The sequence below is a fragment of the Ranitomeya imitator genome, chromosome 4 (genome assembly GCF_032444005.1).
Source record: "Ranitomeya imitator isolate aRanImi1 chromosome 4, aRanImi1.pri, whole genome shotgun sequence".
NCBI classification, from domain to species: Eukaryota; Metazoa; Chordata; class Amphibia; order Anura; family Dendrobatidae; genus Ranitomeya; species Ranitomeya imitator.
The window spans coordinates 63,547,653-63,572,993 of record NC_091285.1 but is presented as its reverse complement, the minus strand read 5'-3'; the positions used below and the strand labels follow the sequence as shown (position 1 = coordinate 63,572,993).

General features: G+C 43.7%; 1 protein-coding gene across 1 annotated transcript in view; it reads right to left on the bottom strand.

Moving 5' to 3' along the window:
- GABRA1 (gamma-aminobutyric acid type A receptor subunit alpha1) overlaps window positions 1-25,341 on the bottom strand; it is a 340,058-nt gene that overhangs the window by 181,038 nt on the left and 133,679 nt on the right. Inside the window, exon 4 of the mRNA XM_069763789.1 lies at window positions 9,289-9,356. Coding sequence (XP_069619890.1) covers window positions 9,289-9,356 — 68 coding nt within the window. The remainder of the gene's footprint in view (window positions 1-9,288; window positions 9,357-25,341) is intronic.

Below are 25,341 nucleotides of genomic sequence, written 5' to 3'. Positions count from 1 at the left end.
GGGATCACACATGCGAGAAACAAGTCCGTGTCTCGCATGTGAAACCAAAGCTCTGGCGCCGGCACTCCAGAGCAGAGCGTGCGGCCGCATAGGAACACATGGAGCCGCATGCTCCGCTCTGGAGTGCCGGCGCCAGAGCTTGGGTTTCACATGCGAGACACGGACGTGTTTCTCGCATGTGTGATCCCGGCCTATAGAGGGTGCTTGCGTGAAATCTTGAAGATAGTTGTGTGAGGAACATACTGTACTAGGGCACAGAAAAGAAGGAATTCTTGCAAAGGCCACAAAAATTGCATGTACTCTAGGTGGGTATCGGGTGATAAATTTGGAGATGTATGAATTAGAAAGATTATGGACAGCAGTACATTGAACTGAATTTACTGGGTAGCTGAAAGACATTGAAGGTATTCTATAGGCAGACAAAATACCAAAGGAAAAGGTGGATTACTCAGGCAGCGCGTTTCGATAGAGCTCCGGATATTTTACTGGTGCACGCGGGGGGGAATGACTTGGGTACGAAAACGGTTAGGGAGTTGATCAGGGATATTCGTTTTGATTTGTTGAGATTGTGGGTCTCTTATTCGGGAGTTCTGACGGTGTGGTCTGACATCGTGCCTAGGAAGCAATGGAGGTTGGCTTGATCCTTGAAAGGCATTAATAGGGCCAGGATAAAACTTAATAGGGCAGTGGCGAAGTTTGTATCCAGGAATGGGGGAATTGCAGTGAGGAATTTTGAGTTGGAGGCTGGGGTCGGTAATTTCTGGAGAGAAGATGGTGTGCATCTGAACAATATCGGTATTGATTTGTGGGCGCTAGCCCTGCAGGAGGGAGTTGAAAGGGCGTTGGCGGTGGTGGGGTACTCACGAGCCTGAGGTGGTCAGGGCTGTTTGTGGTTGGCAGGGGGTGGGGTTCTTGGAGTTGGTGATGTTTTATTGGAGGAAGATCAATTGGATGGGGGTGGATCTGGCTTGCGGTTACGGGCTCTGGACGGGGATTGGCCTCGGGAGCTTTGGAGTTTTTTGGCCTGCGCTGAAAAGGGTTACATGGTGCCCTCGAACTGGTGGTCTTGGCTGAGGGTAAAAAAGTGTTGGTTAACAAAGTTTGGTGGCATTTTTTGCCTATATATATAATACCAGATCTTTTAGCTCCAAGAACCCTCCCCCTCAAGCTTTCAGATATTTTGGTTATAATTATAATAATTGTTGTTTGCTAATAAACTGGCCGCTGTGGCCAAAATTATCCAAAGAATTTAATGTGTTATGTCTTCACTGCATAATTAACGTTAAGTGGGGGGTGGCAGATTTTTGCTTGCATACAAGTGGCTAGTTTAGGGGGTATGTTGAGGAGAAAAATCCCAAATGGGCTATACACGATCAAGATGGGGGCTGGAATGGGCACAGCAGGATGGAGGCCCCACATGACTACATTGCCATGGGAGGGGTTTTTCCATATTGTTTTTTTGAAACACCGTGAGGGGATTGGCTGTAGGGGAATGGGGGAGGAGTTTGGGGGCTGGACAACGGCGACAAGGGGGGGAAAGTGCGGGAAAATTGCCATTCACAGGGAGAAGAGAGCCCACCTACCCTCCCTCTTTTTCAGGGATGTTTAGTGGTGTTTTTGATGGTCGTTTAACCATTCTTAAGGGACGGGTGAAGTTGTTTGTTTTATAATTTTTCATGATATTGTTCATTGTCACAGTGGCAAGTGGGGTGGGGGTGGGGTTCTTGGAGTTAGTGATGTTTTATTGGAGGAAGGTCAATTGGATGGGGGTGGATCTGGCTTGTGGTTACAGGCTCTGGACGGGGATTGGCCTCGGGAGCTTTGGTGTTGTGAATTCTGTTGTCGGGCTCCTTCCTGTGGTCATGAATGGTACTTCGGCTGGTTCTGTCCATGGACTTCCTCTGGTGGGTGTTTCTGAGTTTCCTTCCACAGGTGACGAGGTTAATTCGTTAGCTGCTGCTCTATTTAACTCCACTTAGATCTTTGCTCCATGCCACCTGTCAATGTTCCAGTATTGGTCTAGTTCACTCCTGGATCGTTCTTGTGACCTGTCTTCCCAGCAGAAGCTAAGTTCCAGCTTGTATTTCTTTGGTTTGCTATTTTTCTGTCCAGCTTGCTATTTTTATTGTTGTCTTGCTTGCTGGAAGCTCTGGGACGCAGAGGGAGCGCCTCCGCACCGTGAGTCGGTGCAGAGGGTCTTTTTTGCGCCCTCTGCGTGGTCTTTTTGTAGGTTTTTGTGCTGACCGCAAAGTAACCTTTCCTATCCTCGGTCTGTTCAGTAAGTCGGGCCTCACTTTGCTAAATCTATTTCATCTCTGTGTTTGTATTTTCATCTTTACTCACAGTCATTATATGTGGGGGGCTGCCTTTTCCTTTGGGGAATTTCTCTGAGGCAAGGTAGGCTTTATTTTTCTATCTTCAGGGCTAGCTAGTTCCTTAGGCTGTGCAGAGTTGCATAGGGAGTGTTAGGCGCAATCCACTGCTATTTCTAGTGTGTTTGATAGGATTAGGGATTGCGGTCAGCAGAGTTCCCACGTCCCAGAGCTCGTCCTTTATTATCAGTAACTATCAGGTCATTCCGAGTGCTCTTAACCACCAGGTCCATTATTGTCCTGACCACCAGGTCATAACAGTACAGGTGGCCCAAAGTACTAATGCATCTCAATAGAGGGATAAGAGAAGTTCTGAGACCATTTTTTTTTGCAGTGTGTTTTGTCTCTTTTCCCCTTTACCTCTGGGTGGTTCAGGACACTGGTGTAAACATGGACATTCAAGGTCTGTCCTCTTGGATGGATAATCTCACTACAAGGGTACAAAACATTCAAGATTTTGTGGTTCAGAATCCGATGTCAGAGCCTAGGATTCCAATTCCTGATTTGTTTTTTGGTGACAGATCTAAGTTCTTGAATTTCAAAAATAATTGTAAATTGTTTCTTGCCTTGAAACCTCGCTCCTCAGGTGACCCTGTTCAACAAGAAAAGATCATTATTTCTTTGTTACGTGGTGACCCTCAAGACTGGGCATTTTCCCTTGCGCCAGGAGATCCGGCATTGCGTGATGTTGATGCGTTTTTCCTGGCGCTTGGATTGCTTTATGACGAACCTAATTCAGTGGATCAGGCAGAGAAAATCTTGCTGGCTCTGTGTCAGGGTCAGGATGAAGCGGAGATATATTGTCAGAAGTTTAGAATGTGGTCTGTGCTCACTCAGTGGAATGAATGTGCCCTGGCAGCAATCTTCAGAAAGGGTCTCTCTGAAGCCCTTAAGGATGTCATGGTGGGGTTTCCCATGCCTGCTGGTCTGAATGAGTCTATGTCCTTGGCCATTCAGATCGATCGACGCTTGCGTGAGCGTAAAGCTGTGCACCATTTGGCGGTACTATCTGAGCATGGGCCTGAGCCTATGCAATGTGATAGGACTTTGACCAGAGCTGAACGGCAAGAACACAGACGTCGGAATGGGCTATGTTTTTACTGTGGTGATTCCACTCATGCTATCTCCGATTGTCCTAAGCGCACTAAGCGGTTCGCTAGGTCTGCCACCATTGGTACGGTACAGTCTAAATTTCTATTGTCTGTTACTCTGATTTGCTCTTTGTCATCCTATTCTGTTATGGCATTTGTGGATTCAGGCGCTGCCCTGAATTTGATGGACTTGGAGTATGCTAGGCGCTGTGGTTTTTTCTTGGAGCCCTTGCAGTATCCTATTCCATTGAGAGGAATTGATGCTACGCCTTTGGCCAAGAATAAGCCTCAGTACTGGACCTAATTGACCATGTGCATGGCTCCTGCACATCAGGAGGATATCCGCTTCCTGGTGTTGCATAATCTGCATGATGTGGTCGTTTTGGGGTTGCCTTGGCTACAGGTTCATAATCCAGTATTGGACTGGAAATCTATGTCTGTGTCCAGCTGGGGTTGCCAGGGGGTACATGGTGATGTTCCATTTTTGTCTATTTCGTCTTCCACTCCTTCTGAAGTTCCAGAGTTTTTGTCGGATTATCGGGATGTATTTGATGAGCCCAAAGCCAGTGCCCTACCTCCTCATAGGGATTGCGATTGTACAATTAATTTGATTCCTGGTAGTAAGTTTCCTAAGGGCCGATTGTTCAATTTATCTGTGCCAGAGCACGCCGCTATGCGGAGTTATACAAAGGAGTCCTTGGAGAAAGGCCATATTCGCCCGTCGTCATCACCGTTAGGAGCAGGGTTCTTTTTTGTGGCCAAGAAGGATGGTTCTTTGAGACCTTGTATTGATTACCGCCTTCTTAATAAAATTACAGTCAAATTTCAGTATCCTTTGCCGTTGCTGTCTGATTTGTTTGCTCATATTAAAGGGGCTAGTTGGTTCACCAAGATAGATCTTCGAGGGGCGTATAATCTTGTGCGTATTAAACAAGGCGATGAATGGAAAACAGCATTTAATACGCCCGAGGGCCATTTTGAGTACCTGGTTATGCCATTCGGGCTTTCCAATGCTCCATCAGTATTTCAGTCCTTTATGCATGACATCTTCCGAGAGTACCTGGATAAATTCCTGATTGTGTATTTGGATGATATTTTGGTCTTTTCGGATGATTGGGAGTCTCATGTGAAGCAGGTCAGAATGGTGTTCCAGGTCCTTCGTGCGAATTCCTTGTTTGTGAAGGGGTCAAAGTGTCTCTTTGGAGTTCAGAAGGTTTCATTTTTGGGGTTCATTTTTTCCCCTTCTACTATCGAGATGGACCCTGTTAAAGTCCAGGCCATTTACGATTGGACTCAGCCTACATCTGTGAAGAGCCTGCAAAAGTTTCTGGGCTTTGCTAATTTTTATCGGCGCTTCATCGCTAATTTTTCTACTGTTGCTAAACCGTTGACTGATTTGACCAAGAAGGGTGCTGATGTGGTCAATTGGTCTTCTGCAGCTGTAGAGGCTTTTCAGGAGTTGAAGCGTCATTTTTCTTCTGCCCCTGTGTTGTGCCAGCCAGATGTTTCGCTCCCGTTTCAGGTTGAGGTTGATGCTTCTGAGATTGGAGCAGGGGCTGTTTTGTCGCAAAGAAGTTCTGATGGCTCGGTGATGAAGCCATGTGCTTTCTTTTCTAGAAAGTTTTCGCCTGCTGAGCGTAACTATGATGTTGGTAATCGTGAGTTGTTGGCCATGAAGTGGGCATTCGAGGAGTGGCGTCATTGGCTGGAAGGAGCCAAGCATCGTGTGGTGGTCTTGACAGATCACAAGAATTTGACTTATCTTGAGTCTGCCAAACGGTTGAATCCGAGACAGGCTCGATGGTCGTTATTTTTCTCCCGTTTTGAATTTGTGGTTTCGTACCTTCCAGGCTCTAAAAATGCGAAGGCTGATGCCCTGTCAAGGAGTTTTGTGCCTGACTCTCCGGGTGTTCCTGAGCCGGCGGGTATTCTCAAAGAGGGAGTAATTTTGTCTGCCATCTCCCCTGATTTACGGCGGATGCTGCAAAAATTTCAGGCTGATAGACCTGACCGCTGCCCAGCGGAGAAACTGTTTGTCCCTGATAGATGGACTAGTAGAGTTATCTCTGAGATTCATTGTTCAGTGTTGGCTGGGCATCCTGGAATCTTTGGTACCAGAGATTTGGTGGCTAGATCCTTCTGGTGGCCGTCTTTGTCACGGGATGTGCGTTCTTTTGTGCAGTCCTGTGGGACTTGTGCTCGGGCTAAGCCCTGCTGTTCTCGTGCCAGTGGGTTGTTTTTGCCCTTGCCGGTCCCGAAGAGGCCCTGGACACATATTTCTATGGATTTTATTTCGGATCTCCCCGTCTCTCAAAAGATGTCGGTCATTTGGGTGGTTTGTGATCGCTTTTCTAAGATGGTCCATTTGGTACCTTTGTCTAAATTGCCTTCCTCCTCTGATTTGGTGCCATTATTTTTCCAGCATGTGGTTCTTTTACATGGTATCCCGGAGAACATCGTTTCTGACAGAAGTTCCCAGTTTGTTTCGAGGTTTTGGCGATCCTTTTGTGCTAGGATTGGCATTGATTTGTCTTTTTCCTCGGCTTTCCATCCTCAGACAATGGCCAAACCGAACGAACTAATCAAACTTTGGAAACATATCTGAGATGCTTTGTTTCTGCTGATCAGGATGATTGGGTGTCCTTTTTGCCGTTGGCTGAGTTCGCCCTTAATAATCGGGCCAGCTCGGCTACTTTGGTTTCGCCGTTTTTCTGCAATTCTGGTTTCCATCCTCGTTTCTCTTCAGGGCAGGTTGAGTCTTCGGACTGTCCTGGTGTAGATACTGTGGTGGATAGGTTGCAGCAGATTTGGACTCATGTGGTGGACAATTTGACATTGTCCCAGGAGAAGGCTCAACGTTTCGCTAACCGCCGGCGCTGTGTGGGTCCCTGACTTCGTGTTGGGGATTTGGTTTGGTTGTCGTCTCGTTATGTTCCTATGAAGGTTTCCTCTCCTAAGTTTAAGCCTTGTTTCATTGGTCCGTATAAGATTTCTGAGGTTATCAATCCTGTGTCATTTCGTTTGGCCCTTCCTGCTTCTTTTGCCATCCATAATGTGTTCCATAGGTCGTTATTGCGGAGATACGTGGCGCCTGTGGTTCCATCCGTTGATCCTCCTGCCCCGGTGTTGGTTGAGGGGGAGTTGGAGTATGTGGTAGAGAAGATTTTGGATTCTCGTGTTTCGAGACGGAAACTCCAGTACCTGGTCAAGTGGAAGGGTTATGGTCAGGAAGATAATTCCTGGGTTTTTGCCTCTGATGTTCATGCTGCCGATCTGGTTCGTGCCTTTCATTTGGCTCATCCTGGTCGGCCTGGGGGCTCTGGTGAGGATTCGGTGACCCCTCCTCAAGGGGGGGTACTGTTGTGAATTCTGTTGTCGGGCTCCCTCCTGTGGTCATGAATGGTACTTCGGCTGGTTCTGTCCATGGACTTCCTCTGGTGGGTGTTTCTGAGTTTCCATCCACAGGTGACGAGGTTAATTCATTAGCTGCTGCTCTATTTAACTCCACTTAGATCTTTGCTCCATGCCACCTGTCAATGTTCCAGTATTGGTCTTGTTCACTCCTGGATCGTTCTTGTGACCTGTCTTCCCAGCAGAAGCTAAGTTCCAGCTTTTATTTCTTTGGTTTGCTATTTTTCTGTCCAGCTTGCTATTTTTATTGTTGTCTTGCTTGCTGGAAGCTCTGGGACGTAGAGGGAGCGCCTCCGCACCGTGAGTCGGTGCAGAGGGTCTTTTTTGCGCCCTCTGCGTGGTCTTTTTGTAGGTTTTTGTGCTGACCGCAAAGTAACCTTTCCTATCCTCGGTCTGTTCAGTAAGTCGGGCCTCACTTTGCTAAATCTATTTCATCTCTGTGTTTGTATTTTCATCTTTACTCACAGTCATTATATGTGGGGGGCTGCCTTTTCCTTTGGGGAATTTCTCTGAGGCAAGGTAGGCTTTATTTTTCTATCTTCAGGGCTAGCTAGTTTCTTAGGCTGTGGCGAGTTGCATAGGGAGCGTTAGGCGCAATCCACGGCTATTTCTAGTGTGTTTGATAGGATTAGGGATTGCGGTCAGCAGAGTTCCCACGTCCCAGAGCTCGTCCTTTATTATCAGTAACTATCAGGTCATTCCGTGTGCTCTTAACCACCAGGTCCATTATTGTCCTGACCACCAGGTCATAACACTTTGGGGTTTTTTGGTCTGCCCTGAAAAGGGTTACATGGTGCCCTCGAGCTGGTGGTCACAGCTGAGGGTAAAAAAGTGTTGGTTAAAAAAGTTTGGGGGCAAATTTTGCCTATATGATGCCAGATCTTTTAGCTCCAAGAACCATCCCCCTCAAGTTTTCAGATATTTTTGTTATAATTATTATAATTCATTGTTGTTTGTTAATAAACTGGCCGCTGTGGCCAAAATTATCCAAAGAATTTAATGTGTTATGTCTTTATTGCATAACTAGTGTTAAGTGGGGGGGTGGCGGATTTTTGTTTGGCTACAAGTGGCTAGTTTGGGGGGGTATGTTGGGGAGAAAAATCCCAAATGGGCTATACGCGGTCATGGTGTACATGCCAAAGCAAACATCTTATACCTGAATTAGACTACTCAGTAGGAGGGTTGGTGCTGCTGTAGAGTGGCACAGTTTGGACAATTTAGGAAAGCAACAATAGGGATCCTGGTGTGATTACTGGGTTTGCGTGTCAAGGTGTGAGCTTTGATTTGAATTTTGAGGAATTGGGAGGTATACACTAGTAACCGGAAATGTAGAGAACTATGTTTACTTGCAATAGAAAACAAAAGCGAAGGCAAAGAACATCCTTAACTGCAATTCATTGGCTGGACCTTTATTCGGTTAATATGAAGCAGTAGGTCTACTACATGGATTGAACCTAGTTCTAACATCTAAGAGTCCATTTACACATACCATTCGGCGACATGATTCAACCAACGATCGGTAACCCTTAATCTTTTTTAATTGACAGTCACTTAATAGCCTGTTTAAACAGGTGAGCCAAAAGTAGCAGACTGTATAGTGCATATAGGCTACCGTCATTCTTGGCAGTGTGAGTCCGGCTTATGAAGGATGATTTGTCACCAAAAACGATGATCTTTTCTGTTGCACAAAATATCATTTTACCGTTCTGTTAATTCATCAACACTTGTGTGACACATGTTGACATGTATATGTCCAAACAAAAACTGTTAAATCGCACCCCACAATAAAGCCATATCCTTTAAGGACAAAAAGCGCATATCAAAACCAGGGAGTCCATCCCAGAGCATATTCCATGTCAAAAAAAGATCAAAAAGACAGTGTCTCACAAAATGGTGAAAGATCAATCTTACATTTTATTCTGCCCCTTGTGGCGACGTTTCGGTCAGGAAAAGGTCTCCTGACCGAAACGTCGCCACAAGGGGCAGAATAAAATGTAAGATTGATCTTTCACCATTTTGTGAGGCGCTGTCTTTTTGATCTTTTTTTGACATGTGGCAATGTAGTCCTAGCCTTAACATTAAGGCATTATGAAGAATCATCTAAATATTCATTAAATGCAGCAATTTCAAATGGTAAAATAATGACATTTTGACTTGAAGGTCATTTTAATCTTGCAGGTAACATGCTCAGAATACTTAGGGTATTGTCAAATTTATAGTAGAGATCAAATATTGGTCAGCCATGACACATGAAACAAAAAAAGCACTCAGATGCCTGTTAGGTAACATTAGTCTTTACTTGTTCATTACCATATGCAAATATAATTAAGCTTTTTCTATTCCCTTTGTGCATAGACCTTGAAGTCAAACTCCGTGAGCATAGAATGTAATATAGGAAAATTCTTGCATCTTACCATATCGTGATCAGAAACTGGTCCAAAGCTGGTCACGAAGATGTCTGTGTTCACTTCAGTTACACGCTCTGTTGAAGCAGGAAATGGGGATGTTCAATGTCTACTAACAATCTTCATTAGATCTAAAATAGGTATTTTTCATCACCCCTAACTGGAAGCATTGAATTTATATGACATTTATATTAAAAATAAAGATTTCACAATTTTATTTTATAAGAAGCTCAAATTTTACTCTCCCAAGGGCATCTATCTATCTATCTATCTATCTATCTATCTATCTATCTATCTATCAGTCTTGACACCAACTGCCTACTTTTGTGAAGGTCCCCTTTTTGCCACCAAAGCAGCTCTAACCCAACAAAGGATGGATTTGTGGTTCTTGGGACCAAGATATCAGCAGATGATGTAAGACCTGTAATTTATGACTCCTTGTCTTCATAAATAATATTTGTTTTTCCAGCACATCAAACAGATGATTGATTACAGATCTATAAAATTTAGAGATAAAGTTGACATCTTGAACTCTGTCACATTCCTCAAACCACTCATTTGTGAACATTTTTTGCAATGTGACAGGACATACTATTGTGATGCTCATTTGCTCAGTTTAGGCTATTTTGGAGGTGGGCAGAAGTCAGTATGGGCACTCTGACAGGTTTGAGGCTATTCTGTTGTATACACAGCAGACTGTTATGCATTATGTGTTCTGACATCTTTCTATCGTAACCACCATTACATGAAGTCTGTCAGCCTAAACTGTCGGTATACGCTAAGCACAAAGCCTTATAGAGGATAAGGAACCTCTAAAAAGTACAACTTTAGTGTTCCAGTCACTGCCTCCGCTTGGCAGAAACTGAAGTTTAATCAAACATGCTTATGTAATTTGCCAGAACTGGGGATTAAAATATTGTTTTATAATGTGGAGTATATTTTACATATCCTTTTGAATACTTGAACTGTTGCATTGTTTTCACATGCAATATGCGGGACAGTAAAGAGTTAATCCCGCCACTTAGCTGTTAGACAGGAAATAGATATGCGGGTGGACTTTCAGTGCATAAAACGTTGTAAAGGGGTTACTAGCCAGAGAAAAACAGAAGAACAGGCACCATCGAAAATGTAAGGATATTTATTTCTCCTTTTTCCAGAAGGCTCAGAGAGAAACTGGAGAGGAGACAAAGCAGAAATAGGGTCTGCTCTGGGTAACAATATACAAGGATGTGCAGGATTGCGCTCACCTGGAAGGGTTGGGTACACACAACCACTTATAAGGCTTAAGTCTGCTGCAGACCCACAAGGAGATAAATGCATCGAACAGGAGAATCAAATGGGTTCTTCTGCACTGCCGTGGAGAAAAAATGAAGGATGCCAACCCAATTTCTGGTGATTTTATTGTTCAACGTGTTTTAACCCTCCGTCACATACAACTGATCTGACAGGCGCTTCTCTTTTAGGCTACGTTCACATTAGCGTTCCACTAATGTGCGTCGCTGTTGCGTCGGCGACGCAGCGGCGACGCGCCCCTATGTTTAACATAGGGGACGCGTGCGTTTTTTGGGTGGCGTTTTTCGACACGTGCGTCGTTTCCGACGCTAGCGTCGGACGCAAGAAAATGCAACAAGTTGCATTTTTCGTGCGTCCGATTTTCGTCAAAAAACGACGCACGCGTCGCAAAACGCAGCGTTTTTGCGCGCGTTTTGCGCGCGTTTTTTGTGCGTCGTGCGTTGCGTCGCCGACGCACCGGCGCGCAACGCTAATGTGAACGTAGCCTTACTTTCATTTCTCCTTCCTCACCAGATTGTGAGGAAACCCCCTCCTTCCAGGTAGTCTCCTGTCTCTGGAAGGTCTGTGAAACCTGATATCACAGTTGGATTTCAGAGCTTCAGGGGAGAGGATATAGCTGCACAGATCTCTCAGGCTCATTGTATGTGAATACGTCACATTCAGTAAGGTTGGTATTTTATGTTTTTATTCATCACAATAGTTTCTTTAGCTTGTTTTATGAATGTATAGCACAAAATGTGAGGATATTTCATAGAAATAAGGGAGATTTTATAAAAGAAAGTGTGCTGCTCAGGCATATACAGTAGTTCCCTAACATATTCCTTCTCTTGCTTCAGATTATCTGCTGAAATGGAGAGGAAAATGTACAATTTATCCAAACAACTTGATGTTGAGGAAGTAACAAACATGCTGTTAGATGATAGAGACCTCACACTGAATGAGGATTTAGGAGAGGAAAGTGAGATTGATTCTCATGATGAGGTGGAAGAATGTGTCCTGGATTCTGAAACAGAGCAAGATGGTGACAGTGGTGAGGATGAAGAAGTTGGATCATATTATATTGGAAAAGATAAAAATACTAAATGGAGCAAGAAGCCATTCCAGAAAAAACGTAGGGAACCTTTAAACATTATTACTCACCTTCCTGCAGTAATAGGAACTGCACGTAATGCAAAAACTGCAGTTGAATGCTGGAACAGTATATTTACAGATGACATTCTGGACTCTATTGTCACATATACCAACCAATATATAGACATTATAAAGGACAAGTACATCTGCAACAGAACCATCAAGCCCACAGATGAAATAGAACTGCGTGCTTTTTTTGGATTACTGTACCTTGCAGGAGCTTATAGGGCAAATAGACAAAGTTTGGAGGAACTTTGGGGTAAAGATGGGGATGGAGTTGAAAAATTTAGCCTTGTTATGTCCATAAACAGATTCAAGATTCTAATTCGTTGCCTTCGGTTTGACGACAGAACTACCCGAACCGAACGCAAAACACATTACCGACTTGCTCCAATTCGTGATATATTTCAAAGATTTGTTGTAAACTGTAAACAAAGTTATTACCCTGGAGAGAATCTCACTATTGACGAAATGCTCCCTGGTTTTCGTGGCAGATGTGCCTTTCGTCAATATATTCCATCAAAGCCAAACAAATATGGAATAAAAATGTATGCCCTTGTTGATGCCAGTAAGACCTACACTTACAACCTGGAAGTTTATGCAGGAAAACAACCAGAAGGTCCTTACTGTGTGAGCAACAAACCCATTGATGTTGTAAAAAGACTGGCTGAACCCTTATTTGGATCGGGTCGCAATATTACAGCTGACAATTGGTTTACAAGTTGTGATCTGATTGATTATCTGAAAATTCAGAAGCTGTCATATGTGGGAACTGTAAGAAAAAACAAAAGGGAATTGCCGCCACAGTTTGTAAGTGTGAAAGAGAGACAACAGTACAGCAGTATGTTTGCATTCCATAATGGAAAGGCTTTAGTTTCCTATGTACCACATGCCAAAAAAATCGTACTTCTTCTATCAACACTTCATGATGATGCTGCCATCGATCCTGGGACTGGGGCAGAAAAAAACCCGGAGATAATTACATTTTACAATGCCACCAAAGGGGGTGTGGATACAGCAGATCAGATGTGCTCCACTTTCAACGTCAGCAGAAACATCAAACACTGGCCAATGGTCATATTTTTTGCTATGTTGAATTTGGGTGGTATAAATTCACAAGTAATTTATCTTGAAAACAAGCTTGAACCACTCCGTAGACGATTGTATCTGAAAAAATTGGCCCATGAACTAGTACTTGGAGAGCTACGCAGGAGAAGTGTGAAAACAATCGGTATCCCCTCTCGCCTTCAAGTTCAGCTCAAAAGGTTCCGCCCAGAAGATGATGGTGAAAAGTCAGCATCTGCACCACCTCACAAAAGAAGGAGATGCACCACCTGCCAAACGGAAAGCGGAACCAGAAGGCTTTCAAATTGTGAATGTCTCAAATGTCATAAAGCAATTTGCCTGACACATGCAAAAATGGTGTGTAATTCTTGCTATTTGCTCTGCAAGTGTGACTTTTCTGGGGAAACCTCAGCATCTACTTCTGATTGAATATGCTTTTAATAGTACTTAAGGTACCTTAAAATTAAGTTTGTGTTCAAAAATTTTCTTTGTACATTTTTTTGAGAGAGTCGAACTGGGGACTATTTGGCGGGAGTTTTGAAAAGTTTGTATTTCATAGTTATTAGTTTTATGTTAAGTAAATGTTTTTTTTTGCAACTGATTATGTGTAGTCTCTTTTATTACATCCCTATGAAGGTCACTGATCACTTTTAGAGCACTGAAATTGCAAACATTAGATATTATAGGTATTTTTCCAGCAGGCGCCTGACAGGCACATTGTATGTGAACTCGTTAGTCCGAATATTGTATGTGACGGAGGGTTAAAGTATATGATTTCTTCGTCAGGACAAGCTATGATCATGTCTTGTCCTGATGAACAAGGTATATACTTTGAAAAGCATTGAAAACTAAAGCCACCTGAAATTAGATTGGCAGCCTTCATTTTTCTACATGGCAGCACAGAAAGACCCATTTGTTTGTCCATTTCGATGTTCCTGAAATATGGGATAGCAGACTCATCTGATGAAAACGAAGGTTGGCATGAAGAACCGCTGAAGTGGAAAAGGAGAAATGCCCTGGCCACCTAGAAAACACTGCATACATATACAGTATGCTGTGGACGCAGGAGGAATGCTCAAAAGTCACAATAGCAAAGATGATAACGACTACTACCTATGTACAATGACTATCAGTGGGAACTGGGATAATGAGGCCTGCTGGGGAACATGACTTTAGTGGGGTTGAAGAAATCCATAGTGTCCATATTGGACTTCAGCATGAGCTCTGAATGGACATACTGCATAACACTCCCCATGTATGCCTAGTTTGTCAATTTATGCTGGTGTTGATGTGGTCACTGGAATTTGCCTTTAAAAAAACTGCATCAGTGTGCCAGACAATGTGCATGGCCACTTAAACCGATGACACTAAATATTCAATACATGGCAGATGTCCTAGGTTTCCTGCATACTGCACTTATGAGGGTGGCTGGTGCAACCTTGGTGCGTCCAAGAGGCTCGGTGTACTGTTCTGGCCACTGCTTTTGAATGCCTCACATCCCATACTGGTGACTGACTGACCTGCGTGAAATAAACATTGCATAAAAAGAAAGCTCAGGCAAGCAATTACTGCTAACAATCACTGTGTAAGGCACGACTGGGCAAAAAAAACAGAGTGGAAAAGTACACAGAGCTTTTTAGGCACGCCAAGGGTGCACTGTGCACTGTAATTAGCATGTTGAATAAAGTTCAGCTTCTGGAGGTCTGCATCACCGGCAAGACTATAAGCTTAGTTTTTACTATCAGTTTAGGCTTACAAAGTTCCTTTTGCTGTTACAATATGAGGTAATATATTTTTACTAAGGCAAAGAAGCAGAAGAGCAACCCTTAATTCCCCACAGAGATCCATAAGTCTTGAAATCCCATGGCCCCGCTATGAGGAAGGGCGAGGGCCATAGTCATGGCCAAGGACTCCGGGGCATTTGTGCCCTGGCCTCCCATCACATGAAAATAATGTCCATTACTCTGCATACTGTATCTGTGGCTCCACATTCTACTCCACCAGGGCCCCTCTGCTCTGCAGCAGGCTTCCTATAGATGGTTCAGCATAAATAGAGACACAGTCCACTTCAACTTTCAAACAAACAACTTTACTTTCTTCTTTACGCAGCACATCCATATTCTTCACAGCATTTCCACAGGTTTCACATTACACGTTTCTTCCTCTTTCCCTGCACTTCTCTCTCTGTCACACAGCACATACCCAGGTGGAACCATCTCACATGGTTTCTCAGCATCCTCCCTGTTCAGCTCTGCTATGGCTAGACCTTCCCTTGTCTGTTTCGCCCCAGACATGAGAGTATCAGCCTCCGAAGTCAGTTGCCACATGAAAAGCGACCTGACCATCTGTACTGTTTCTTGTGTGACACAGCGTTCTCCTGGTCCAAACTGACTGCATCTGAGACCTCCCTCAGCCATTTTGCCCTGGGTGTGAGGGCATCAGCCCATGCGATACGTTGCCACATTATGGAGCCACCTGTGTCCCTGTCCTGTCACTGCTTCTGTCTTAAGCATCTTTTCCTGCTGCTATTCTGGAATACTACTGTCCAAGGCCCGATGCTGCGGATGGCTTGGCTTCTCCCTGAATTATTATTGCATGGTCACTGCTATCATTTCCGGCACTTAAGCCAGTGCAGGCAGTTTGGGCAACCTTCCCCACTTCCCCTGATGAAGCTGTCCTGGTAACAGCGATACGCGTTGGGAGTCCACTCCCCCACTATCCGCTCTTGTGTTCAGCCGCCAGCTTTAACTCCTTTCAGGTTATGTGCTCTGGTCTAACAGGGTCGGTACCACTTGATAGACTGGACCTTGCGTTCATCGCATAGCACCTCTTTGACCTTATACATACTAGTAGGTCTATGTGATACAGATGCTATTTTTTTTTCTTTACTGATTGGGGGCTGCGTACCATTTTGTACTTGCTGGTGGGCGGTTTAAGTACTTTATATCTGGTGTTATTTGTGTTATTGTCTTTTTCTTACACAGAGTGGGACTTTATGTGGTGGAGTGTTGTACTACATTGTTTTTAATTGTTTTTAAACCTTGTTACCAATAAAGTTTCCTGTTTTATATAAATAGATATCACTGGTTGATGTGCATACCTTATAGTGACTTTCTTTTTCTTGTTGTCATGCCATGTTTATGCTCACTAGGTTTGCACCCCCACTGATTTCTTTGAGTTATTTGGATCTTGCTGTGCGCCAAATATTCTTATTATTCGCTAGTTTGGGCACCCTGGCGCAACTGAGTCCTGTGAGGAAATCCTTCCTCTCGTAGCTACAGCTGATCCCTCATACATTAACTATTTACTATACTAAGCTTCTATTATCTAATTCTACTGTGCCCCATCTAGTGTCCCAATTAAGATACTGCACTTTTCCTAAGCAAACATGTACAGTACATGACACATTGGAAATATACTGTATACAGTACATTTAGCAGATTGAAAGGCATAACATATATACAAGTAAGACAATATATAAACATATGTACATAGCAGCACTAAATACTACATCTTAAATACAGCAATATATTAGCAGTTAACGAGACATGTTTAAAGGGGTGGGGCATACATCAGTCTCTGTCACCCCTTGCATTTCCCCTTCCTTTAAGGATTGTCGTCTCCGACCATGGCATACTTAAAACTTTAATTTGTACCAAATAATACTCTACGCAGGGAGACAAACAAGGTAGAAAAGATCATTAACTCATCATGAGCAAAGTCTTTTGTCTCAGCGAGTACACAGGATACCACCTGCCGCCACTGGGAAGCGTCCTTTATCACCGCATAAGAGCCCATTCTCTTGTAATACATGCCTGGTTCACAGTCCTCCAGGTGTACCTTCAGTGCATTGAGCCCTGGTCCCGCATGCTTACAGGACTTACAGGACTCAAGCACATAAGCTGTCCATCAATAACTTTTTACAGTTTCTTAGTAACATGACCTGTCCATCAGGTCATCAGTCCAAGGGGCTTTCTGTTATGATCAGGTGGCCTTGGAGCAGCATGAAATGACCTTCGCTGGAGCAGTGGTAACTATACTGACCGCAAACCCTGATCCTATCACCGCAACTAGAAGTGTTATGGACCTAGTGGTTAGGAGCACCCGGAATGACCTGATGGTTAAACTAACACAGCTGAGCTAGCCGGGGACAAGCTCTGGGAAGTGGGAGCTCTGCTGACCGCAACCCCTAATCCTATCACACACACTAGAAATAGCCGTGGAGCGTACCTAACTCTGCCTAGACGCCTCTTCACAGCCTAAGAGCTAACTACCCCTAGAGATAGGAAATAAAGCCTACCTTGCCTCAGAGAAATTCCCCAAAGAAAAAGGCAGCCCCCCACAAATATTGACTGTGAGTAAAGATGAAAGTCACAAACACAGGAATGAAACAAGTTTCAGCAAAGGGAGGCCAGACTTACTAAACAGACAGAGGATAGAAAAGGTAACTTTGCGGTCAGCACAAAAAACTACAAAAAGACCACGCAGAGTGTGCAAAAAGACTCCCGCACCGACTCACGGTGCGGAGGTGCCACTCTGCATCCCAGAGCTTCCAGCTAGCAAGGCAAAATCATGATAGCAAGCTGGACAAGAAAACAAGAACAACAAATAAACTAGCAGGGACTTAGCTTCTGCTGGAGTAGACAGGTCACCAGAAAGATCCAAGAGCGAACTGAACCAGTACTAGAACATTGACAGCTGGCAAGGAGTAACGATCTGAGTGGAGTTAAATAGAGCAGCCAGCCAAAGAATAAACTAGGTCACCTGTGGAAGGAACCTCAGAACCAGCAGCTCCACTCACAGCCACCAGAGGGAGTCCATGGACAGAACTCGCCGAAGTACCATTCATGACCACAGGAGGGAGTTCGATAACAGAATTCACAACATAGAAGTAGCCGTGGGTTGTGCCTAACCAGACCTAGAGACCTCGACACAGCCAGAGAACTAAATATCCCTAAAGATGGAAATAGGAAAACTCTCTTGCCTCAGAGAAGACCCCCAAAGGATAGACAGCCCCCCACAAATAATGACTGAGTAGGAGAGGAAAAGACACACGCAGACTGAAAACAGGGATAAGCAAAGGAGTCCACTTCTACCTAGAAAGGAAAGGAAAGTACAGGATACTATGCGGTCAGCATAAAACACTACAAAATATCCACAGCAGAAAAATACAAAAACTCCGCCACCTAACTAAAGATGTGGAGAGTATATCTGCGACTCCAGCGAATCCAACTAGACTGAGAAAAACATCAGGCACAGTCTAGCAGGAACAAAATAGAAACAAGATAGCACAGAAAATAAACACACAGCAGTGTGTCTAAAACAAAATGAAGCAAACACTTAACTTTGCTTAATTGGCAGCAAGCAGGAGAGGCCAGGCAGGACCAACACTTCCAAAGGAACAATGGACAACTGGCAGGGACTAAAGAGTCCTGCAAAGCTATATACCCCAGTCAGTTTTGCAATTAGCAGATACACCTGTCCAATCCTGCAGTCCAGGCACAACTGCATTACCCTCTACAACCACCGGAGGGAGCCCAAAAGCAGAATTCACAACAGCTTTCCCCCCTTCCTTTGTGCATAGCACTGCCCTTCTATGATATGTGCACTACCTGGTCCTGTAGCACAGTCTGTTGCTGCATCCGCACCTCGTCTGTTCCTAATCCAAGGGCATAATCCTGCCATCCAGCAGGAAAAATAAACAGTACAAAAGGAGAAAAATAATGCTCAACTGTGGCCCGTATTGACCACGCTGCTTCCAACTTTGGGGGTGCTCCAGGGCTCCTTTGCCCTCAGGGACGCGGAACAGTCCCATTTTTTTCTTTTTCATTGATCCGATGCAACAGGCACAACTTTTGCAAAGGAGTAATATCTTTTTAAATGGCATGCACTTATCAGCGGCATGTATCCCGTGCTGCTCCAATCCACATCAGGCTCTGTGCCCATACTCTAGTAGATGACCCTGCAGCTGCAGGTGTCGTGTCCTCCTGCCGCTGCAATGACAGGAGAGGGGCATTACTTGGTCGTTCATTGACCAGGGAACAGGGGACTGATTGGGCCTTTTCCTGGCCCACATATAACTCCAGGTGATAACGTGACGGGCTGAGGGGAGGGGCGTTGCTGAACACTGACCGGCATTCCAGGACTTGGGACCAAGGTTCACTCACCACCATCTGCCCATCATCCTGCTCCTGCCGCTATAGCATCACGGCCGCGATTGCTCTGCGATAGTCAGATCCTTCTGCCACAGGGGCTGCGCACTCCGACTAGGCCTCAATTTCTGGCCCCGGGCTTCTCCGGGGCAGTAGCTGCTTCCTGTTCACCGGCCTCCAGCTCCAGATGACAAAGTTCTGGCTCACGGCGAAGAGGTTACATCTTCTGATGTTGCTGCTCCTGAAAAGGTTGCTCCAGCTCTGGATGGCGTCAAAGTAATGGCTCCGCATAAAGAAGTCCCTGCTCCTGAAGATGGTATCTTGGTTCCGTCAGCTGCCAGCTCCGCTCCTTGACAAGTTCTGGGAATCGGTCTGTCCAAAATTTGTCAGCGACTCCTTTCAGTCTTCCAGGTTGGGCCTTTTCTTCCTCCGGCTCACATTCTTCCGGATCGCTGACCTCCTCTAGTACGTTATGATGTGCGCAACCTCACATGAGGTTTCCTTCTGGGCCCCACCCATTCCAAGATGGGGTTACTTCTAGCCGCCCTACCCATGTCTCAGCATACGGTGGTAGAGGGTGAGGCCTTTTCCTTCTCTGGTGCGCCCACCATGGGCAGCCCAGAGGGTGTCGCCATCTCTGTATCGGAAAGCCCACGAAGAGTGGGATCAAATTTGTTGTTCTCCATTTTGGCACCATTTTCCATCATCTTTAGAGTCGCCATCTTGGTCATCAGAGTAAATCACACTCAGTACATTCGTCACATTTGTTTTTTTCAGCAATATCCTCGGCATCTTTTCCTTACTTTTTCAGGTAACGTTTAAGTAATCAGCATTTTCTTTCTTTGCGGTTTCTCCGCATTGCAAGGCATCGGCATCATGCCAAATACGCCATGTTTGAGGGAGGGCCAGGGCCATAGTCATGGCCGAGGACTCCTGGGAATTTGTGCCCTAGCCTCCCATCACATGAAAATAATGTCCATTACTCTGCATGCCTGTGGCTCCACTTTCTACACCTTCAGGGCCCCCTCTACTCTGCTGCAGGCTCCCTATAGATGGTTCAGCATAAATAGAGACACAGTCCATTTCAAGTGTCAAGCGAACTTTACTTAGCTGCAGCTGACCCCTCCTACATTAACTGTTTGCTATACTAAGCTTCTATCATTTAATTCTACTGTGCCCCATCTAATGTCCCAATTAAGGTACTGCACTTTCCCTCAGCAAACATGTACATTACATGACACATTAGAAATATATGCATTTAGCAGATTGAAAGGTATAACACATATACAAGACAATATATAAACATATGTACATAGCAGCACTAAATGCCACATCTTAAATACAGCAATATAAAAAAACAGTTAACCGAGATGTGTTTGAAGGGGTGGAGGCATACACCAGTCTGTCACCCCTTACACTGCCACCATCTCACCAGTTGTCCTTATTTTAACCCTTTCATCTAGCCAATAAAATATGTTCCTTGCCAAAACTCACGCAAATCCTTAAGCATGTCAATTTTTTCCAGCTTACAACACAACAGCTTCCAGGGTTGACTGATCACAATTTTTAGTCCTTAGATGAGTTGTCATATACTAAAATAATGACATGTTGTTACATGCAACATCAATAACCTATAAAATACTATGATTTCATGATCTTTTTCCTGTATTTCAATTGCGGAATGTGTTTATGAATTAGATAGCAACAGGAGAAGGGGAACATTGAACTAATAGAGCATCTGTCAACACTAATTGCATAGTCATCAATATGCTAATCAATGTACTGGGCAGACCTGAGCATCTCTACAATTGTGATCCCCTGATGTACATCACTGCTCTAAGCGGAGATCACTGTGATGTGCCGAGAGTGGAGACAAGAGAATTGTCCATCAAGTCATTGCACGTAGGATCTTAGTTACGGTTGTTCAAAATCCCATAATTCACTGATTTTTGGTTGGAATTGATTATATTTCTTTATACAGACAATGTAACAGCAAAAAAGGCTATCTAACTAAATGTCCGACACCCGCACCCCCCGCCAATCATCTGTTATCGCTGTCGTTGATGGCAGCCACCGTCAGGAAGTACTCACTTGCCGAGCTGCTTCTACTTGTAGTAGCCGCTGCAGGGTAAAACACACCCGCTTCTTATTCAAATCACTACAGGTAGACGGTGCCGCTCCGCAAGTGAGTCTTTGCTGCAGGCGGCTGTGGCCGCCACTTATAACAGCTGTTCAGCAGGGATGCCAGGTGTTGGACCCAAGCCAATCAGACATTGATGACCTAGTCTAAGGATAGGCCATTAATATAAAAGTAGTGAACAACCTCGTTAAGTAAATTAAACTGAGCAGCAATACCAAGCTCAGTCAGTGAACAGGAACAGGACTATGCAACTTCTATTCAAATTTGCTCCCCTCCAGAAGGAAGAAAATAGTTTTTATAGGTATCTACACTGTAATTTAGTGCTCAACTTATTAAAGAACTTTAAATGATGATTAAAGATGTTAGCTAAAGAAAAGCATAATTATCCTTACTGGGAATGTTTTTTGAGATTTAAAATATACCAGAGTCGTCAGAAGGAAAAGGCACCCATCTGTATACAACTGTTTTCAGGTTATACGTGATACTAAAGCAAGTCGGTCTCCAGACCTAAGAATATAATCTGTATATGCAATCAGGGCCACCATCAGGGCACTACTTCCCTTAATACTGTATGGAGCCTGCTCACTGGGCCTCAGGGTATCGTGTGACAGCACACTGCCACTGATCTCAAAGTGCCCGAAAATGTTACCAGTATGCGGCCCTGAAATTCCGAGCGGAATACCTGTATGCATTAAATCGCCTATCACTGATGAGGTGTTGCAACCTTGAATGGACCTGTGCCAGGTGCTGACAATCATTTAAGTTCACCTTCCTACCTGCTTGTTTTCCCTCTATACCCCCCTTCTTTGATTGACAATACTGACTTTACAGCAAAAGGAGGGCAGAGATAGATGGAAAACAAGTAGGTGGGAAGATGCTCTTAAATGTTTGGCAATGCCATAATGTATCAAGCGCCTTTACTTGGTTTGAATGGTCATTCTATGCTGACATACTGCAGGGAATTTGAATGTACTATGTCAGTCATTGTGTTTGGATTATCTGGTGTTTTTTCCAAGCTATGTTTATCCTGATCTTTGCCCGACTTGCTATACCGATTAAGTCTGTATCAGTAAGACGTTCTGCCTTTGACCCTGGCCAATCTGACTTAACATTTATCAGACCTACTGGTATCTGACCCAAGCTATTTCTTAGACTATGGTTTTGTCTTCTTTTTCTTTCCCTTTTTCCGCCTTCCTGTTGCCAACCAAGCTTAGCTTTGACAACCTTTGCGTGAGGTTCGTCGCTTTTTTACCAACTCTAGAGGGCCCCATTGTAAATCAAGAACTCTGTATGGAGATGAGGGCCAAATTTTCTCTACGACCTGCTAAACTGAGTAGCTAGCTCAAGTAGCTAGCTAGTTGAGGTAGCATCTTTGAGCTAAAGACCTCTAACAGACTTTACATGTGGATGGTGTACTTACTTTACAAACCAATCCCACAAATGGCTCTTTCACTTTTTATAAACATTCGTCATTCTATGAGTCAAACTCTACGCTATCAGATTTTTTTAGTCCAAATATTCAGTCTACAAACTCTATCCTTGGCCTCCTTGCTAAATTGACAAACTGTCCTTTCAATTGCATTCTCTCCTGGTCATGAAATCATGGTCAGATGAAATCTGCCCCACAACAGCACTTTCCAGGGTATAATAACATCTACTTCAACAAATATGGACACCAAGGGCAAGTCGGCAGATATATACATTTTATCTAGAACATAGTAGATTTGCCCAGATCCTAGGACAGGCTTGACTGTCAATTACAGTGCTGAGGGTGGGATGGTGGAGATGAAACTGAATACCGAAGAAGCAGAAAGCTGCTGAACCACCCCTGAACATGATTTACATGGAATTAGGAATAAACATTTTTCAAAGGGCAGAGGGAGTCTAGAAACATTCTTACACACTATGAATGATGATTAATGAACTTGGCATCGTTGTGACGCGATTGGCATGGTTATTCTAGTGACAGATCTGTTTTAAATAGACAGATTCTTCTTTCTTAAGGAGCTCTAATTTTTGCATATTTGTTTTTCTAATGACAACTGCCTAAACTCTAAGACTTCATGCACTAGCTGGTGGTCTCCACAAGGAGAAATAGTACTCCCAAATGCTTCTCAGATGGCCTGATAACTAAGCTTTAGATACAACAAAGATATCTAAACTATAAATGAAGGACATATACTGCACAATATTGACTATAAGACACAACTTTTAGCAAAAAAAATTGTGATAAAAATATATACATCTTATAATCCAGAGGCAGCTTCTTCTAATCAATGATACAGTGTCCTTCTTGGCCACTGAGAGAACGATGCAAGAATGCAGATATTTCTCCTTCTGCTTAAAAATAATCAATCTGCTTGGTGCAGTGTGGACTAAAAGCTACCAGGACTTGCACCATGAAAACTAAATGAATGCTGCAGGTCCTGGCTAGCTGTCATATGACTGAAAATAACTTCAAAATGTGTACTGCGTATGTGTTTATGTAGCCGAGCTGTGTGCAATAATGTTAGTGGGCTGCATGGGTGATGTGTAGCTGATCTGCATGTGTATTAATGTAGCTGAGCTGTTTGTTGCTGTATCTGAGCTGAGTATATGCTGATGTAGCAAAGTTGTGTGCGCAGCAGAGCCGTGTGTATGTTGCAGACCTCTGTGTGTGTAGCAGAGCTGTGTGCATGTCATAGAGTACATATTGTGTGTGCTGTATAGCTATACTGTACATATCCATCAGTGAAACATAAAAAACGTACTTCCCTATTCAACCCTAGTGTAATACAATTAATGATATCGACCCATCTACTTCTTTACATCGCCAGGGAATTTTTTATTTGTAGAAAATATGTTTTTCTATTTTCTTATATCTAAACCCGGGGAATGTCTTACATATTTTATAGATCACTTTGGTTTTGTTTTATTAACCCCTTAGTGACAGAGCCAATTTGGTACTTAATGACCGAGCCAATTTTTGCAATTCTGACCACTGTCACTTTATGAGGTTATAACTCTGGAACGCTTCAACGGATCCCGCTGATTCTGAGATTGTTTTTTCGTGACATATTGTACTTCATGTTAGTGGTAACATTTCTTCGATATTACTTGCGATTATTTATGAAAAAAACGGAAATATGGCGAAAATTTTTAAAATTTTGCAATTTTCAAACTTTGTATTTTTATGCCCTTAAATCAGAGAGATATGTCACGAAAAATAGTTAATAAATAACATTTCCCACATGTCTACTTTACATCAGCACAATTTTGGAAACAAAATTTTTTTTTGTTAGGGAGTTATAAGGGTTAAAAGTTGACCAGCAATTTCTCATTTTTACAACACCATTTTTTTTTAGGGACCACATCACATTTGAAGTCATTTTGAGGGGTCTATATGATAGAAAATAATGAAGTGTGACACCATTCTAAAAACTACACCCCTCAAGGTTCTCAAAACCACATTCAAGAAGTTTATTAACCCTTTACGTGCTTCACAGGAACTGAAACAATGTGGAAGGAAAAAATGAACATTTAACTTTTTTTTGCAAACATCTTAATTCAGAACCATTTTTTTTATTTTCACAAGTGTAAAAACAGAAATGTAACCATAAATTTTGTTATGCAATTTCTCCTGAATACTCCAATACCCCATATGTGGGGGTAAACCACTGTTAGGGCGCACCGCAGAACTTAGAAGTGAAGGAGCGCCGTTTTACTTTTTCAATGTTGAATTGGCTGGAATTGAGATTGGATGCCATGTCGCGTTTGGAGAGCCCCTGATGTGCCTAAACAGTGGAAACCCCCCACAAGTGACACCATTTTGGAAACTAGACCCCTTAAGGAACTTATCTAGATGTGTGGTGAGCACTTTGAACCCCCAAGTGCTTCACAGAAGTTTATAACGTAGAGCCGTGAAAATAAAAAAATCGCTTTTGTTTACACAAAAATGATCTTTTTGCCCACAAATTCTTATTTTCACAAGGGTAACAGGAGAAATTAGACCACAAAAGTTGTTGTGCGATTTCTCCTGAATACGTCGATACCCCATATGTGAGGGTAAACCACTGTTTGGGCGCACCGCAGAGCTTGGAAGTGAAGGAGCGCCGTTTTACTTTTTCAATGTAGAATTGGCTGGAATTGAGATTGGACGCCATGTCGCGTTTGGAGAGCCCCTGATGTGCCTAAACAGTGGAAACCCCCCACAAGTGACACCATTTTGGAAACTAGACCCCTTAAGGAACTTATCTAGATGTGTGGCGAGCACTTTGAACCCCCATGTGCTTCACAGAAGTT